Source organism: Anas acuta, chromosome 3 (genome assembly GCF_963932015.1).
Source record: "Anas acuta chromosome 3, bAnaAcu1.1, whole genome shotgun sequence".
Taxonomy (NCBI): Eukaryota; Metazoa; Chordata; class Aves; order Anseriformes; family Anatidae; genus Anas; species Anas acuta.
The window spans coordinates 93727349-93744817 of NC_088981.1; the positions used below are offsets into that span (position 1 = coordinate 93727349).

At 46.7% G+C, this 17469-nt stretch overlaps 1 protein-coding gene across 1 annotated transcript in view; it reads right to left on the bottom strand.

Moving 5' to 3' along the window:
• Positions 1-14443, bottom strand: part of LRRC1 (leucine rich repeat containing 1) — a 68234-nt gene extending 53791 nt beyond the window's left edge. The window contains exon 1 of the mRNA XM_068678385.1: positions 13965-14443. Within this exon, the coding sequence (XP_068534486.1) occupies positions 13965-14123 (159 nt within the window). The 5' untranslated portion in view covers positions 14124-14443. The remainder of the gene's footprint in view (positions 1-13964) is intronic.
• Between the last annotated feature and the right edge of the window lie 3026 nt (positions 14444-17469).

Consider the following 17469-nt stretch of genomic DNA (forward strand, 5'->3'; position numbering starts at 1 on the left):
AAACCCACAGAGGGGCTGCCAAGGTCTTCTTAGCAGGCGAGCACAGTAACCAACTAGGTTACAGAGCATCCCCCAGGAATACTTCCCTTCCAGCCTCATAAATCCCGTGTTCCTGTCTGCAGAGCGGCCCAGTTTCAGCAGGACTAACGAAAGTTGTGTGTGATGCACACGATTTCAAGCCTCTCCAGCATGAAGAGGAGTAGTCTAGACCACGACTGGCTGGACTTCTCGTATTTTGAGGGTTTGGGGCCTCTGGGCTGCACAGGCATTTTTACACAGCCCTCAGAGCCTGCCCATCCCACCCACCAGCAGCACACGTGGATGCCTGCATCCTTGTGCTCTCTTCCCCTCAGGAAACTTTTGGGGCAACAGGAAGGTGCTAGCAGGTTTTGGATAGCATCTTACATTTAATTATCTGCAATCCATTCTCAGAAATCAGCTTTTTTTTTTTAAAGGTATTCTAAGTGAGTTTTCTGACTATCAGCCAATTCTACCTTAAATCACCATGAAAAGGGGCAGTAAGACAGGCACCTTACTAGGATACAAGGTAAAAGACATCCTTTTAAATCTGTTATCATGGTAAAGGTTTTCAGTCTTAGTTTGAGTGTCTTATGCCCAAGATCATAAATCTGGATTTAGGTATAAGGCTTTGCAACCCCAGCACCAATCTTTAAATACACATTTTTGTTCCTTGTCTCAGAAAAAATAAACACGATGGAAATTAATGTTTTCCTTCAAAACCATGGCTTCCTTGCAAGGATTAAAAAGGATAGAGCTCTGAAAAGTTTCTAAACACTCAGCAAGCAGAAGGTGCACTAGATGTGAGCAGGACAATTAAAAGGCATTTTGAGAATGGCACTCCTCCCCCCAAAGCATTAAAGGCTCTGATAACGGAGTTAAAATTGTAAGAGGAAACGTAGAGTTGTAAGCACTTTTAAGCTCTCTAAAAATACGTGTTACAATTAAAATAGCCACAAATCTGTTTCTTTTTTTTAATCCTTCTTTGTCCTCACCAGATCCCTACCTGCATTTTCCCATTGTGAACATATTATCTTCTAAACCAACTGCACCCCTTTTGCTGAATACCTGTTAATATGACGAAAGCCAGAATCCATCAACAGCTGAGAAAAGCACTTCAAGATACTTTTGTTAAAATACAGGAGTACATCCCACAGAGGAGATCCTAATCTGCCCCAGCGCTGGCCAAAATAAATACTCGGCAAAAAGCACCGCCAAGGTGTCTCACTGCACAGATTTTCCCAGGCACTCTGCAGCTGCTGAACTGCAGCCCAGGTACAAACGCTGCTGTGCTGATACCAGCCCTCTCAGAAGCACCGGTTGTCCTTGCCAGAAGTCCTTTGCAATTGCAAGTGAGAAAAAACAGAAGGAACGTAATTAAAAGATGGCAGGAACACAATTAGAAGACAAAACGGTGATCAAAAAGCCATTAGGAGGTGGGCATCCCCTGGCAGGTGTAAGGGCCCTCACCTCTCGGTGCATCAGGTGGTGCAGGAGTGCAAGGCACACACATGGAACAAACTCCGTGATATTTAAAGGCATTCTTGTTTCTGTAACAGACTGCTTCAAAGAAACGTGAACCTGGAGCTCTATTTCCAGTTTGCATAACAATTTTCAATGAATGACAGCATTTGCCAGATAAAATCACACACTGCAGTTAGGTGAATGGCATTTCTTTGAACTTCTTGCTTTGTTTTTTTTTTTTCCTTTAAACTACAGAACTTAATCACTCCTGGATGGTTAGTACATCCCATCTCACCATCCTTTACCAAGGCACGGTGCTAATGCTCTCGAGCGCTCCTGGTGAACCAAACCATAACTCTTTTTTTGCTGTATTTGTTTAACCTGTCAGAAAGTCCACGGGGAAGAAACAGAACCGGGAGCGTGCTGAAGAGAGATCAGCGAGTGGAAACACACAGCTCCAATCTGTTAGGGCTCCAGCACACGCCAAGCAGAGACCTGCTCCTCCTGTGATGCACTGGCCAGAGCTCGGCTCCTGCTTGAAAAGCTGCAGCAAGAAGCAAAGCGCCTTACAGCTGGACCCAGGTCACAAGCGAGCATCCACCCCGCACGCCGTAATAGCAGGGTTTGCTTGCAGCCCCGACGTCTCCACGGGTAGCTTGGCAACCCTCTTCATGCCGCTCGGTTCAGCCAGCCTAATTAGCAGGGCCTCAATGAGACAAATAATTCCACGAGCATCAGCACTAAAGAAGCCTACAACTTTCTATTTAGAGGCAATTTCCAGCCTTAAATTGAAGCTTTTCTTGCTATCAAAGAATGCACAGAGGTTTCTCTTAGGGGGGTTTTCTAAGAACACACATCCTGAACAGAGCCCTTCTCCCGCTGGAAAATTAACCAAGTCTCCGCCCAGCCACATACTAAAACAAAACAAAAATCCCAACAACTTCATTCGGACAAAACTAGGTAAATATCAGCCAATGGAAGGAAAAAAAAAAAAGAAAAAGGAGACGAGCAAATCACTCATTGAAAAAAAAATAAAAAAAGGCTTGATCTCACTTTCACTTTTTTTTTATTATTTTTCTTTCTTTTACAAACACCAATTACTATTGGCACTCTCCATCCTAGAAACCGAAGTTAACAGAATTAAGCCAGGCCAGTTGGATTGATAAAACTCAAGATTTTCTCCTGGGAAAGTGGCCAAACCAACACATGTTGTTGGCTTCCTTTGAATGATCCGCTCCTGGGAACAAAAAGGTGAGTGCCCAAGAATGCTGCCTGAATGCTTCGGCACCTTTCCTGGCAAAATTAAATAAATAAATAGAATGGAAATAGAGGAAAACAACTGGAAACTGGAATTAAAACCAGAGGAGGGCACGCAGACCTACCTGCAGCTACTGCAGTGCTAGAGAGGCAGCAGAGCAAAACTCCAAACCGTTTGGCACAGGTGGCACAAATAAATGTTTGCTGTCTGAAGCAAAACGTTTCTATTTAAAGGGCAAATGTTTACTAGCAGCAAAGAGAACAAAAACTAGAGACTTGAACATAATCTACGGCCTAATCTTTAGCAGAAATAGAAACAAGAGAGAGAGGAGGAGGAGGAACACTGCAAATTAACTCTATTTCCAGGGTTGTATTTACACAGGCTAGACAGATTATTTTTTTCTTTTCTGGCGTGTGCAGCTGAGCTGTTGTTGAAAAGCTTAAAAATTTCTAAGTGCTTGCTCTTATGTCATCGTTTCCTTTGACACCAACGAGGACTTTCAAAACATGCATGCTGCCTCAGTTTTTAAGGCTTTTTAAAGTAACTCCAGTATTATACTCCAACAGTAAGTAAATTACCAAGCCACGGTACATGACCTGGTCCCGATTCTTACCCACCACCTCTATTTACTCCACGCGTTTCCCAAATGTGTAAATGCCCAGTTATAGCATATCTGCATTTTAGAATAAAACGTAGCATGGAGTAATTTAAAGGCAGTTTAACACCTATTTACATTCCTGCTTCAAATCTTTCTTCAGGCTTCATTTTCTTCTCCTACACTGTAAACAAAATCAAGGGGAAAAGCCTGGGCTGCATTTGTTCATCTCTGTTGATGAGTTAACTGTCTTCTTTCAATACACAGATAGCTAAAATTGAAATCAATTTCCTCCAACCCTTTTGTACTGCTTCAGAAAGACTTCATTTTTGGTAAAGTAACAAAACAGCAAACAGGATACAGCAATAAACCCATGAGGTAAATTCATGACATGGCCAGCACGACTCTCTCCACCACTCCACAGAACCTCAGAATCATCTAGGTTGGAAGAGACCTCCAAGATCATCGAGTCCAACATCTGACCTAACACTAACCAGTCCTCTACTAAACCATATCCCTAAGCTCTACATCTAAACGTCTTTTAAAAACCTCCAGGGATGGTGACTCCACCACTTCCCTGGGCAGCCCATTCCAATGCCTCACAACCCTTTCGGTAAAGAAGTTCTTCCTAACATCCAACCTAAGTCCAGCCTACAAAATCACTTGCTTTTGGTCCCTAGAAGCCACTTTTTTGTTTGCACCATTGCAGGGTTTCAGCAAGAGAGCGGGGGAAACACAACCTTTCTTTAGGCTAACACGAGCTGGGTGGTCAGGACACCAGGAGGTAAAGGTTCAAATCTCCTGGGGCAGAAGCAGCACTGAATGCACCGCTTCCCAGGGACGTGGTTAGTAAGTTCTTGCACAGGCACACCTACAAACACATTCCTCGTGCTTGCAAGCAGGGCAAGCACGAGGAGGAAAGGGCAACTTCTTCCTCATTCCTTTTCCACTACCCTTTAGGGAGGGATGGGGAAAGAAGTCGTCTGCAGTCGATCCTTTGACCACACGTAGAGGTGATTCAGCACTACAGGTCCCAAGAGAACAGGACACATCGATGCCATACCTTTACCAACACTACATCCCAACTCACTAACTAACCCTCTACATCCTCACCTTAAATCCGTCCCAGAGACCACTGCCAGTAACATGGGGCAGCTCCTTGCCTCTACCCACAAAACTCACTCCTGCAGCCCCCACTGTGCTTGAGGACATCCAAATGAGGTGCACAACGAATACTTAGGAAGTAGGATCCTCTTCTGGATTTATGAGGTGTAGTGAGCTTCTGGCAGGCTCCAGTGAAGCCTGGTGTGGACTTTACCAAAGCTTGCTATATCAGGATAGACAGGATATATCAGGATATATCAGGATATACATCAGGATCCCTCCAGTCACCTCGGCTGCTTTCACCTGTGAGCAGGGACAGTTCCTAAGCGGTTTCACGAACGCTGATCCCTCTTGCTCCTCTGGGACAAACACGAGCTAATTTTCAACTTAAGTACCAAGCAAGCTACTGAAACGATTTGTGAGGACAGGGACTAATTAGCAGTGCAGAACAGCAGAGTCACCATGCCATGCAGTTGATGCCTCTATCTCCGAGTGTTTCTGGAAGCAGCTGCTGGATTTTCTCTCCAGCAATGAAGCTCCCCTCAGCAAAGACAGCAAAAGTACATCTGCTCCACGCACCTGAGGTCTCTCATTCTGTCCTCCCGTGTTTCATGGCAGAAACAGAACTGCTACAGGTTTTTGGCATGGTGAAAGACTGTTTCATATGTGCTAACCACAGCTGTGGAATATGCTGAAACTGCACTTCGGTATTGCAGCATCCTAGCACCAAGTCTGCCATCATGAATAATAATGGCAGAAAGCACAGGGGCAGGCATTCAGGCGGGAATCCCCAAGAACCATTAGTAAAATGATTAATTTTCATGACAAACTAAAGGATTAATGAAAGCTCACAGCCTATCCTAACCAGAACCAGATGTTACAACTGCTATCTCCCCTTCCAGTGACGCTTCAAAGCCCTGCCTGAAGGGTCAGCCAGGCAGAAGGGGTGCGGTGAGGAAAGGTCTACAGGAGGAAGAGCACAGATGACAACAGCTGCCTCGCTGCAGCTGGCATTCAACACCAACCTGTCCCTTTTCTGGCCCCTATTTTCAAAGGGTCTGCCACCTTCTGAAATAGAGTCAATGATGGGTTGGTTCCAGGACCTAGGTTGTCACCACTCACCTTCTCTTCCTGCTGTACAGAAGAGAACCAAAATGCTGCTCCACCGAGCAATGAACAGGTTACCTCTTATTTTTTAGGATTTATTTTCTCCTATATGTTGATAAAGCAGAGGCAATACAGCTTAGCAAGCATGTGATGCCGTGGCCATTAGAGTACCAAGACAGGAGGAAATATCTCTGCCTTTCAGACAGGCCAGAAAGCGTCTGCTACAACAAAACACAGATTCATTGCAGTTAAATGCACTTGCCCTTTGAAGAGAAGAAAAAAAAACACAAAACATTTAATCTCACTAATGAATGTGTAGCATGCATTCTTCTAGTATACAAGATTGTTGGCAGGAGGTTAACATCTTTATTAGACCAAGTGATATAATTAGAAAAATAACTATGTATTATCATAAAACTTATTTCAGAGCTACATTTGTATAATTTCTGGCCCCAAACCTTGCCTTATCCTTGTACATACATCCCACAGAGAAGGGGGCTCTACCAATCTTCTTCAACAAAACACCCTTTACAGGACAAAAATGTGGATCCTTCAACACAGCAGTCTGTGTTTATAGGGATGTTAATATAAAGATCCGATGATTTTTCTCTATAAAACATTATTTTGATGATCAAGCATATGTTGCACACTCGTAGTAATTAATTATGTTCACAAATGTTTTTATGTTCAAATTATTTTTTTACAAGAAGTAAGTATTCTCAAGACATCCCACTTGAAAAGTTGGAAGTGTTCTTACAAAGTATTTTACGTAGCATTTGTCATACTGAAAACACTTCTTAAACTTTCAGTAACATTAGCTTCATTGTGCACACAGAGCACAGTTTCAGACTGCCGTAATTCTCTGATGTTAACTGGAAGCACACACTTGTTCCAATTGTACAGTGATGATATTTCTTCAAGGATTTACAGCAAGATGTGAGAAACACCACGGCACTATCAGTGTTAAAAGGAAAGCTCAAAATTTAAGGGTGCACAAACAGTGAAAAACAGGACAAATCTATCTGCATCATGGAAAACATCCCATGCTAACTAAGGATAGGGGGATGGTGGGATACACACCAACCAGATCCCCCTGAGCCAAGGTCCTCTGAATGGCAGCACAACCCCCTGATGTATCCTCCCAGGTTTGTATCACCTGCAAACTGGCTGATGGAGCACTCTGCCCCAGCACCCAGGTTATTAACAAAGATGTTAAATAATATTGGCCTCAGTATCAATGTCTGGTTACACCACTAGGGACCTGTTGGGACTTTGTGCCACTGATTGCCACCCTTTGGGCCTGGCAAGTCAGCCCTTTTTCGGTCCACCTCGCTGCCCACCCACCCAGCCCCATATTTCATCAGCATGTCTATGAGGGTGTTACAGGAGACAGGGCTGAGGGCCTGGCTAAAGGCAGGACAAACAACATCCACTGCTTCACCCTCATCCACTCACCTCATTGTGGAAGGCTATCAGGTGGTTAAGCAAATGTCTCCTTCATAAACCCATAGTAACTAATTCCAACCTCTTTCTTCTCCTTCACATGTCTGGTATTGGCTTCCAGGAGGATTTTCATCAGCACCTTCACAGGTGAGGCTGATCAGCCTGTAGTCACTCCTATTTCTAACAGGAAGATCTGGGGAACATCTGCTTTCTTCCAGTTCTGCAGATCTTCTCCTGATCACCAAAACCTTTCAAATATAATCAGGAGTGGCCTCACAGTGACATTCCCCAGCTCGCTCAGCACTCATGGGTGTCTCCTACCAGGTCCCATGGACTTGCATATGCTCACGTTGTTTAAATGTTCTCTAACCCCGATCCTTACCTAAAAGCAAGTCTTCCTTGTTCCAGACTTTCCTCACTTGTCTCAGGAACCTGGGATTGCTGAGGGCCAGTCTCAGCAGTAGAGGCCAAAATGAAGAAGGCTTTGAGCACCTCAGCTTTTTCAGTGTCCTCTGTCATCAAGTCACTTGCCTCACTCAAATGCAGGATCACACTTTTTTCCTTTTGCTGCTGAGGTCCCTGCTTGTCTTCTTGTCCTTATCAACCCTTCCCACATCCAACTCCAAACAGGCTTTGGTGCTTTTAACCCCATACAGTGTCCCTGGGTCACCTGTCCATGCTCCAACCTGTTCTATACTTTTTTTTTTTGGTCTGAGTGTCATTGAGCTCTTCTTTATCCTTGTACACTTCCTGTCACCTTTGCTTCATTTTCTGCTTATCAGAATGGTCTTTCTTGAGATCAGAGGCAATCGATGAAAGTCAGCCAGCTCTCCTGAACAGTATCCCACAGATTCCTCCAAACAGATTCCTGAACACACCAAAATATGCTCTCCTGAAGCCCATGGCTGAGATCTTGCCTTTTGCTCTGCTCCCTCCTCTCAGGATCCCAAACTCGACCATCTCATGGCCACTACAGCCACGGTGCCCCTGACCTTCACATCCTGATCTGTCCTTTCTTGATTATAAGCAGCGGCCCAGCGCAGCACCTCTGTTCACTGACTCCTCCACCACCTGTGTTAGGAGTTATCATCAGTGCACAGTGCTCCCTCTCTTTGCCTTCCTGGTCTCTTCTCCTCACAGAGCCAACATCTGTTCCTTGCAGCACTCCAGCCGTGGGAGCTGTCACGCCACAGCTCCACAATCCCAATGAGATCTATAAATTTGAAAAAAAGTAAATAAAATGCTCTAGACGTTTACATTTTAAGAAGGGACAGTTACAACCCGTAAGCACAAACCTAAAAGAGGTTTAGTGTATCATTACTTTCCACAGCTGCCTACTGGCCGTCAACCAAGCGTCCGTCAGGCCTGTGGTTGCATAATGGAAGAAACTATGGTAGAACAGTGAAATTTTGCCTAAAAGAGGTATTTTCAAAAAACAAGGTGTGGTGTGGGAAGAACGGAGCAGCTTTTTCCTTAGGGAGCCTTCAGAAGATTTTGCTACGATAACAGCACCCGGGATTTCAACACCACAGGTAACAAAGAGACGCAGAGCTGCTGCCGAGCCGAGTGCTCGGCTTGGGTTTCTGTCAGACGGAAACTGGGGCACGGGAGGTGGCCAGGGCCTCAGCAGCTCTCCTGGGGAAGAGGTCTCACATCAGCCAAGGAACCCTACAGAAAAGCATTAGCATATAGCACCAAGAAATAAAAATCACAGACACTGTTATGGGTAAGCTCAGAGAAGTGCCACGATTCTATCAGATTATGTCCACAAACACTACACAAAAATAATCTCCAAAGGAAGAAAGAGCTCAGCAGACTCTCAAGCTAAACTAAGTGCACACATAACATTTTATTTTTTTTCTTTTTCTTTTCCCACTGGAGTTTTCACATAAACAACATCTGCACAAAGTCTCATAGGAAAGTGGTCTTTATCCTTTGAGGAAAACAACACAGCAGTCACGAGACAAAACAGCAGCAAAACAAGAGTCAAGCTATTTCCACTACTCACCAACGCAAAAAAACAAGCGAGTGATTTAAGATAAAAGCTACAATGTAATACTGCATTCAAAGGCTCATAAGAAATTGCAATTTTCTGCAAAACAGGGAAGAAGAAAACAAAAACAATGCAGAAATTTCCTCGGACAGCGAAATGAAGCTGACAGCATGTCCTGGCCCTTAAATTCTAAGGTAGGAGACAACATTTAATGGACGTCAGACTGAGCTATAGCACTGAAAGCACCCTATTTGTACCTGATGCTTTTCATGAGATTAGCTATTGAAATGCAGCATGCAGAATGTGTTATTTTCTTCCATCAAAGCAATTTGCCAGAAAGCCTGTTCCTCAGTGAAGTGTAGTTCTTGACACGTAGCAAATGACACGCTACACATCACAGCTTAGCCTCCAAGTTTTCACTCAAGGAAAATAAAAACGATCCAGGCTGAAGAGAAAAGCACAAACTACACCTTGATGTTGCTCTGTGCACGCTGGTGACCGCATACGCTTTTTCCCAATCAAAGCAGATCTACCAAACATTCACTGCAAGGCACTTAGGATATCCCACATCCAACAGGGATGAGGATTTTTTTTAAAGGAGAGCCACCCTCTACAAAACTGGCCCTAGACAAAGGCCTTCCTTTGGAGACTGAAGGGCGCAGCTCTTTAATTTGTCTTGTAAAGCAGAAGCGGTGAGAAGCGTGCTGACAGCTAGAAATTGCTGTTCTGTGGGAAAATAGCCACATCTGCCAAGAAGGGATATAGAGACCTCAGTATTGTGGAAAACCACCAGCAGCTTAATAGTACAGCCTGCTCCTCCAGCACATCCCACCAGGCTGGCTCATCCTGCAGGAAGGGCAGGAGCAGGAGATGGAGTCTGCGAGGCTGGAGAAAGGAAGGGGAGAGAGCAGAGTCCAAAGGGAAAAAAAAAAATAAGGGCAGCCAAGAATCAGGCACAGAAGGGATGTGAAAGAGAGGAAGCAAGGAGCAGGAACGCAAGGCAGAAAGGGCTGTTTAGGAAGTGAGCAAGATCCTGGGACACTGAAGGGCAGGGGAGGAAGGGAAGGTACAAGGGCAAGGAGCCTGGGACACCGGTGGCAAGAGAGAAGAAAGGGCGCTGTCAGCACGAGCACAGGCAAGGTCTCTGTCAGGTCACTGGGGAGTGGAAGGAAGAAGAAATCTGGGGAATGGGGCAGAGCGGTTAGGGAGGCCTGGGAAAAGATCAGCAGTACTTACCGAAAAGGGAAACCAAAAGCATTGCTGTGCAGTAGCAAAAAGCTTTTTTTTTTAAGTTACAGTACAAATAAAAATGACTAACTTGTACTCCTAAGAGGATGACTGGTATATATAAAAAAATACGCAGGAAAAAGTGGGTCGGAGAAGCCACGTTTGCCCATTCTTGTCTCGGTCCATGTGTGCATTAACACCCAAAGGAGACAAAAAGGTGAGGAACGGAAATAACGGGGAGCAGAGACATCTCTTCTTGGACATCACTTTTGCAAATGTTTTCCAGATCAACCCTTCTTGTCCCCTCACAAACAAGTGAAGGCTTCTACCACACGCTTTGGCCAGCCAACACAACAGAAATAAACCCAACAAAGTAATTCTTTCAAAATAATTCAAGACTATTTCCTGTTTCTCCTCTCCTAGGGATAGCTCAGATGACTCTCATAATGCAGCAGTGTTGCTGAGTTTTTCTGCTGGTCTTTTCCAATCATGACCCTATAGCACTTTTTAAAGTTGTTTTCTGTCTTTTGGGGGATTTTTGAGTTTATTTTTTTTTATTATTATTATTTTTTGTTTGTTTTGCATAGGATCTTAGCTTGTGCCATGCCCTGCTGCCCTACAAGAATACTACTAAGCTCATTAGCAAATATTGCACATTAAAGAAGCCTCAGACTACTTCTGTACCTCAAAACAGGGGTTTTGGGGTGTGCTGTAGAGTATTCTTTCACTGGTGTAACCAACCAACTGAAGCTGGTACTTAACACAGGTGGGGTCAAGGAGAAACAGGTGAGAAGGGGGAAGTTTGTGCATCCAAAACAAGCTGCCCCATCAACCTGAGAGCAACCAGCAGAGCCTTCCAGCAATTATTACACCCTCCTGTAGTAGACTCTGTTGGTACATACCACGGGAAGGAAAACAAACGCAGAAAGTCCATCTATTCCAATGTGCCACGCGCTGCTATTTATCTGCCTTAGAAAGCTCTAAGGGGCAAAAAAAAAAATGCACAAGTGGAAGGAAAGCAGATGTCTAGAGATAAAACAGGCATCAGTGTCTCGGAGCTGCTGCGTGGCCAGGCTTGGAAAAGATCTCACTGATACCTGCTTGGCTCCAGAGGAATATTCACAAGACCTCCTGCCTGCTGTAACAGCCATTTCAGAGCGCTCCTCCCCACATCAGGAAGATGAGGTCTAAACTACCAAAGCACAGAATGAAGAGCAGGGCAGCAGTTACGGTTTTGCTCATTCATTCCGCTATTGTAACCTCCACTGTGAGTCAAACAGCCTACAGAGTGATTCTTCCTCGTTATTTCACGGTGAGCAGAAACTTCCTGAGGATGATCATGAACATCTCAGCAACACAAATGTCTCACTGGTGTTACGGAATACATCACGGACGGCATCAGCAGTCTGCAGATGATTCACTGGGAATCAGCGCAGATCGCTGTGAACTTCAGGACTTTGTCAAGTATGGGAATCTGTCTAACGAGCAAGTCACTGAGAGTTAAACAAGTCTCCGGACCTGCTAAGGACCAAACTGAGCCTAATCATGGCTTCATTTTGCCTTGCTGCCTTTATCCACATAGATAGGAAACTTAAGCAAGGTAAGACCATTATAATGCACCGCAGGAGATTAAGGGCCTCATGACTACTAAGATCTATGCTGACCTAACAGTTTGTTAATTACACACCCTCATGATTTCCCCAGTGTTTGCTGTGCAGGAGGCATGGTGTGTCCCTGCTTTTCGCACATATTTCCAGTTCTGCACTTTTCATCACACTAACCTTCTAATACAGAGAACCAACAGTTTATCCTGTAGCTAACTTTCAAAGAAAAATCTTCCATTATTCTCCCGAGCCAGGTTCCTATAGGAGAATTTTGTAGCAGAAATTTCACGCGAGGTTCTTCCCATCTGTTTCCAGCTTCAGTAGATTGGTATCACATCCAGGACTGCAGCTGTAATTTTTGTACCTGAAACACCTACAGAGTCAACATTTATCCGAGGTGAAGGCACTACATTCCACTTATCAGAAACCACTAATAAGGAACTGATGAGGAAAGTTCATAGGTCACTGCAGAAAGCCCTAATAAAAATGCCTTCCTATGTTGTAGAGAAGGCAGAATGTATTTCACCGGATTCCTCCTACCACAGCCAAAACCCCACAAACATATTCCTACAGTATATTTAGGCACTACTGTAATGTGATCCATGCACGTAAGAAAAAAAATCTCCAACTTTATTTCCTTGATTCTACTACAATGCTCTGGTCCCCCTTCCAGTTTGTTTGTTTGTTTTTCACATGTATGGGACTCAATATGCACATATATTTAAGTAATGGGAAGAAGTGGTCTTCTTCAGTCATCATGGGACAAAAAAGGCCACTTCGTAAGTTACAGTTCAAGGAAGAAGAGAAACAATGAATAGCTGCAGTCTGTTTTCAGAAATAAATTGTATGTAATACCACCACCAACAGACATATCCGCATTCATCATTTGCATTTGTACACAGGCACCAGTTTGGGGGGCTTGGTTTCTTTTTCAAAGGGAGAGCCATGGTTCGCAGTGGGATTGAAACCACACACATTCAGTACTCCTATAATAAAAAGGGTACAAGCTTGAAAGCCAGCACTATGAAAAAAGTCCAGTACACACACACAAAAAAAAAAAAAGGCTCATGCGCCTAGCCTGTGCACAAAGCCAGCAGAAATTGCTGGAAGTAAAAATAGCACCCACACTGAGGCTATGTAAACCAGTTTTGCTCTACTTCAGAAGGATAAAGAGCCCAGTCACAACAAGGCACAAACCTGTTTCTGGGTTTTTCAGAAGAAAAAGCCAAATACATAATAAGTCATTTCAACTAAACATCTTTACTGCTGCCTGTGCAAGGACTTCTTCCTCATACTTACTCTCCTTACGTGAGAAGAAGTTTACGTAAGAGTAATGAGTGTGGAAAAAAGAAAAAAAAAAAGTAACGCTGTTTAAGTTTTAGCGTGAACAGACCAACTTTGGTTCAGGCAGAAACAAGGGTGCTTTTGAGCGTGTTTCTGGCTACCAAGTTCGGCTGCTCAGCTCCCACGGCAGGGCAAGTTTCACACTCCGAGGTCCAGCTTCTCGATAACGCTTCCCCTCTCGTGTTACCAGCCACAGGCTTGCGAGGAGCCTGAAGTTTCAAGAGGAAGCTCTGAAAAACGCCCTTGGTTCACCAAGCCCAGCGTGGATCGCGCTGTGTGGCGGCCGGGTGGCCGAGTATCGCGCTGAGGTATCCTGCCATAAAGTTTCTCCAGCAAAGCCACCAGGTGCCAGCCTGCACGTCCCAAGCGCCGTGAAGCTGGGCTGAGAGAAGCGTCGCTTTTTATTATCAGAAAGCTGCATAAACAGGAATCTGGATGGGTTTTGTGGTGGTTTTTTTTGGAGGAGGCGAGGCGCTGACAAGCAAAGGGGGGCTGTGGCGATGGGAAGGCAGAGGCGCAAGGTAGTTTCAGGGAGTCTTGCAGAGGGACGTGCACGGTGCTGGCTGCCGGAGGGGGGTGTTTTACAGCGGGGAGGGCTACGCTGCCTCCATTCCCCTCCTTTATGGGGTCGGGGTGAAAGGATCCGCTCGGGCTGGGGCGGGCCGGGCCGAGCCGAGCGGCAACCGGCGTGAAATGGCCGCGCTGCCCCCTCCCGCCCCACGCTGCCCCCGGGCACCTGCCCGCACCCCCAAAGCCCCGAACACCCCCGGGGGGATTACCGGGGGGTCGTCTGCTCGCCCCGCTCACCTTGGGCAGCTCCCGGAGCTGGTTGGCGTCCAGCAGCAGCTCCTCCAGGCTGCGGCTGTAGCGGTAGATCTCCTCGGGCACGGCGGCCAGCGAGCAGTGCCGCTTGTCGATGGACTCCACATGGCGGTTGCAGCGCCACAGGGGGATGCAGTGAAACATCGCCGCGACGCCCCGCCGGGGGGGAGGCGGCGGGCAAGCCGCATCCAGCGGCCAGCAGCGGGGCCCCCGGGGCGAGCGAGGCGGCCGCCGGAGGCTGGCAGAAAGGGGACGGCCGAGGGAGCCGCGGAGCCGGGAGCGAGGAGCCGGGAGCGGCCGCCCCCCCCTCAGTGCTCGGCGCCGGGCCGCTGCCGTCCCCGCAGGGGCATCGCGGGGCGCCGGGCGCAGCGCTGCTGGCGGCCGCCGCGCATTCCCGCGCCTGACCCGGAACACGGCGGCCGCTCCCCCTCCTTCCCTGCCTGCCCTCCCTCCTGCTCTCCCTTCCCTCCCTCTTCCCTCCCTCCCCCGTCCCGCCTGACATCAGCGGGGCCCGCCCCGGGGCCGCGCCGTGCTGCCGGGGGGGTCCCGAGCCCGCCCTGCCCTGCCCGGGGGTCGCGGTCGCGTTTGGCTTTTCCCCGGTGGTTGGGTGCCGGGCAGGGTGACTGCAGGGACGGGACAATGCTGCTGTGGCAGACCGTGTCATTAATATCCATATATCTATATCTATCTGAATGCTGTTATCCTCAGGGCTTCCTGAAAGCGCTACCTGAGAGGAAGGTGTGGGGAGCTGGGGGTCTCCTCACAGGTAACCAGCGATAGGACTAGAGGGAATGGCCTCAGGTTGTGCCAGGGGAGGCTCAGGTTGGAAATGAGGAGACATTTCTGCTCAGAAAGAGCAGGCAGGCACTGGGACGGGTTGCCCAGGGAGGTGGTGGAGTCACCATCCCTGGGGGTGTTCGAGGAAAGGTTGGACGTGGTGCTTGGGGACATGGGTTAGTGGGTGACATTGGTCATAGGGGGATGGTTGGACCAGCTGATCTTGGAGATCTTCTCCAACCTCTATGATGCTGTGATTCTAAAATCCCCTTCCCAAACCCTCAGCCCCCATCTGGAGCATCCCCACCAGTTGGCTGCCCAGCGCTGGCCTGGGGAGCCACACGGGGACATACAACGCGCTCAGAAACAGGCATTCGACGTCAGAGTTTCTCTGAAATGCTCCGATTTTCTTGCCTAATTATCACTGCGTGCAGATACAGGAATGGGGCAAAGGGGGAAGTTCATCACAGCAGCCTCTGCCCCTGCATGCTGCTGAGAATACCCAGTCATAAAAGGGCAATTTTCTTACCTGATAAATCTTGCGAGATAAACTTGGGTAATTTCTGTGGGAATCGCAGGGGTCTGCACACTTTTAGTTGTTAAAAGGACATTTTAGGACTGTGGACTGCTATACAGATTGCTAAGAAACTTTTTAAAAGTTACCACTGATATGCATTATTGTATAATAACACATTTCACACATATGTACCTTAAGGAGCTGTCAGAAGCAAGAATTTCTTCAACCAATACATTCAGTAATTAAAAAAAAAAAAAATCCATGGAAACTCCCAAAATCTAAATAAAGTATGTAAAGAAATCTGCTAATCTGTGTCCACGTGTGCTTATAAATAACAATAAATCTGTGTCCACGTGTGCTTGTAAATAGGGTGGGTGTGCACCAGCGTTCTCAGGCTGTCCCAAGCCCTGGCCATGAGATTAGATAACCACGGGGCATAGGAGACAGGAGAAAATCAAACAAACGCGTTGAGCACCAGCTCAGGGCCTGGCAAAAGCAGGGATCCAGGACTCTGGCCCCAAGATCTCAGAGGTGGAAGGAAGAACATCCAGCTGTAGTACTAAGGGGGTCTCAGTTGGTGGTCAGTTGGGCACTACCAACCTAAATTAGTGACCATGGAGGCTCCTCGGTGGCTCTCTCTCTAGGAAACCCTTCAAAGAAGCAGGACGAAGCGGGAGCCATGCAGCAGAGGACTTGAACAAAAGAAAATGCCCCTCCTCTGGGAATCACTGCAGGAGTGTGGAGCTGGTGGGTACAGAGGCTGGTGTGAGGACACGTTGGTTGTCCCTGGGGTTTGTAAAGGGCTTGATCCTTTCTGGTGTGACATGGACACACAGTTTGGCATGAAGTGTCACTGATGCTGTCATGTGTCTCATGACTGGGTCTCACTGTGACAAGTCTGGACAGTAACAGGAGGGTGACAGTGACTGTGGGGTGAGCCTGGGTACTTCACTGAAGAATTAAGCAAATATTGTTAAGCTCTCCCTTCACCATATAATACTTGGGAGCTTTGGACATCACATTTGGACCAGTGGCCCTGAAGATATAGCCTGTGGCTAAAATGGTATGGAAACAGGCATCAAGGAGGCTGAGAGGCAAACCAGCACCTTTGTTGAGGAAACACTATTCTCATAGCTGAAAGCATCATCCTGAACTTCAGCTTGTAAATAAACCCGTCCAGCTTTGGGAGGTGTAATGAGTTACTAGTCTCTATTGTCCTTTTGTGCTGAGAAATAGCAGCAATAAAAAACCCTTCCCTAAAATGAGGCCAATTCTCTATCCCCTTTGCCCAGAAGAAAAGCAACTTCATGTTGGGGTAAGTATTTGTGTGAGAGGTCTTTGAAAAGGGGTGAGAAAGGAAAATGGTGATCTAATAAGGAGACTCATTAGAAGCACTTAGAAGAAGCTACGTGCCTCAGTGAGCAAGCAGCAGGGGACAGCAGGTTGCCAGGATTTGTATGTGCACGTATCTGACAAACTTCTTACTTGGGGCAATTGTCCCCCCTATGGCTCAGAGAAGTATTGCCCTCTCTGATAGCAGCGATCCTGCTGGTTTACACAGATCCATGGCAAGCCAAGGTGTGGCTCGCCTACAGAAGGAAGTGAGGGCTGTTGCTCTCCCAGTTCTGCAGGGGATTACCTGGCTCCAGACTGCCATTTGATAGCCATTCGGTTTGTTGTATTTTCACTTTTATTCTGACCTTTTTTATGGAAGTCTTTTCATCTTCCTTCCTTCCTTCCTTCCTTCCTTCCTTCCTTCCTTCCTTCCTTCCTTCCTTCCTTCCTTCCTTCCTTCCTTCCTTCCTTCCTTCCTTCCTTCCTTCCTTCCTTCTCTTCCTTCCTTCTCTTCCTTCCTTCCTTCCTTCTCTCTCTCTTCCTAGTGCTTCTCCAAGTACTTCAGTGCTCTTGTATACTGGTTGGCTTAATTTCAGTTCCTTGGGACAAACAGGCTTTATTTTACAATTCTCCCAACAACGCCCAGAGCCTGTATGAAATCTGTAAGAGAGGTAATCCCATTGCCTCCTTTGCTAGAGGAATTAACATCAGGAGCAGCTTCATGGATCGTTCTTGGCAGGCTGCTTTATTCAGCCTCAGGTGGATGCAGTCAGGTTTCTCTGAACTCAGCTTCAGAGGGGAATAGATGAAGTCTGCTCTCACCATGGTGCCACAGTTCACATCTCTTTCTGGCTGGGCAAC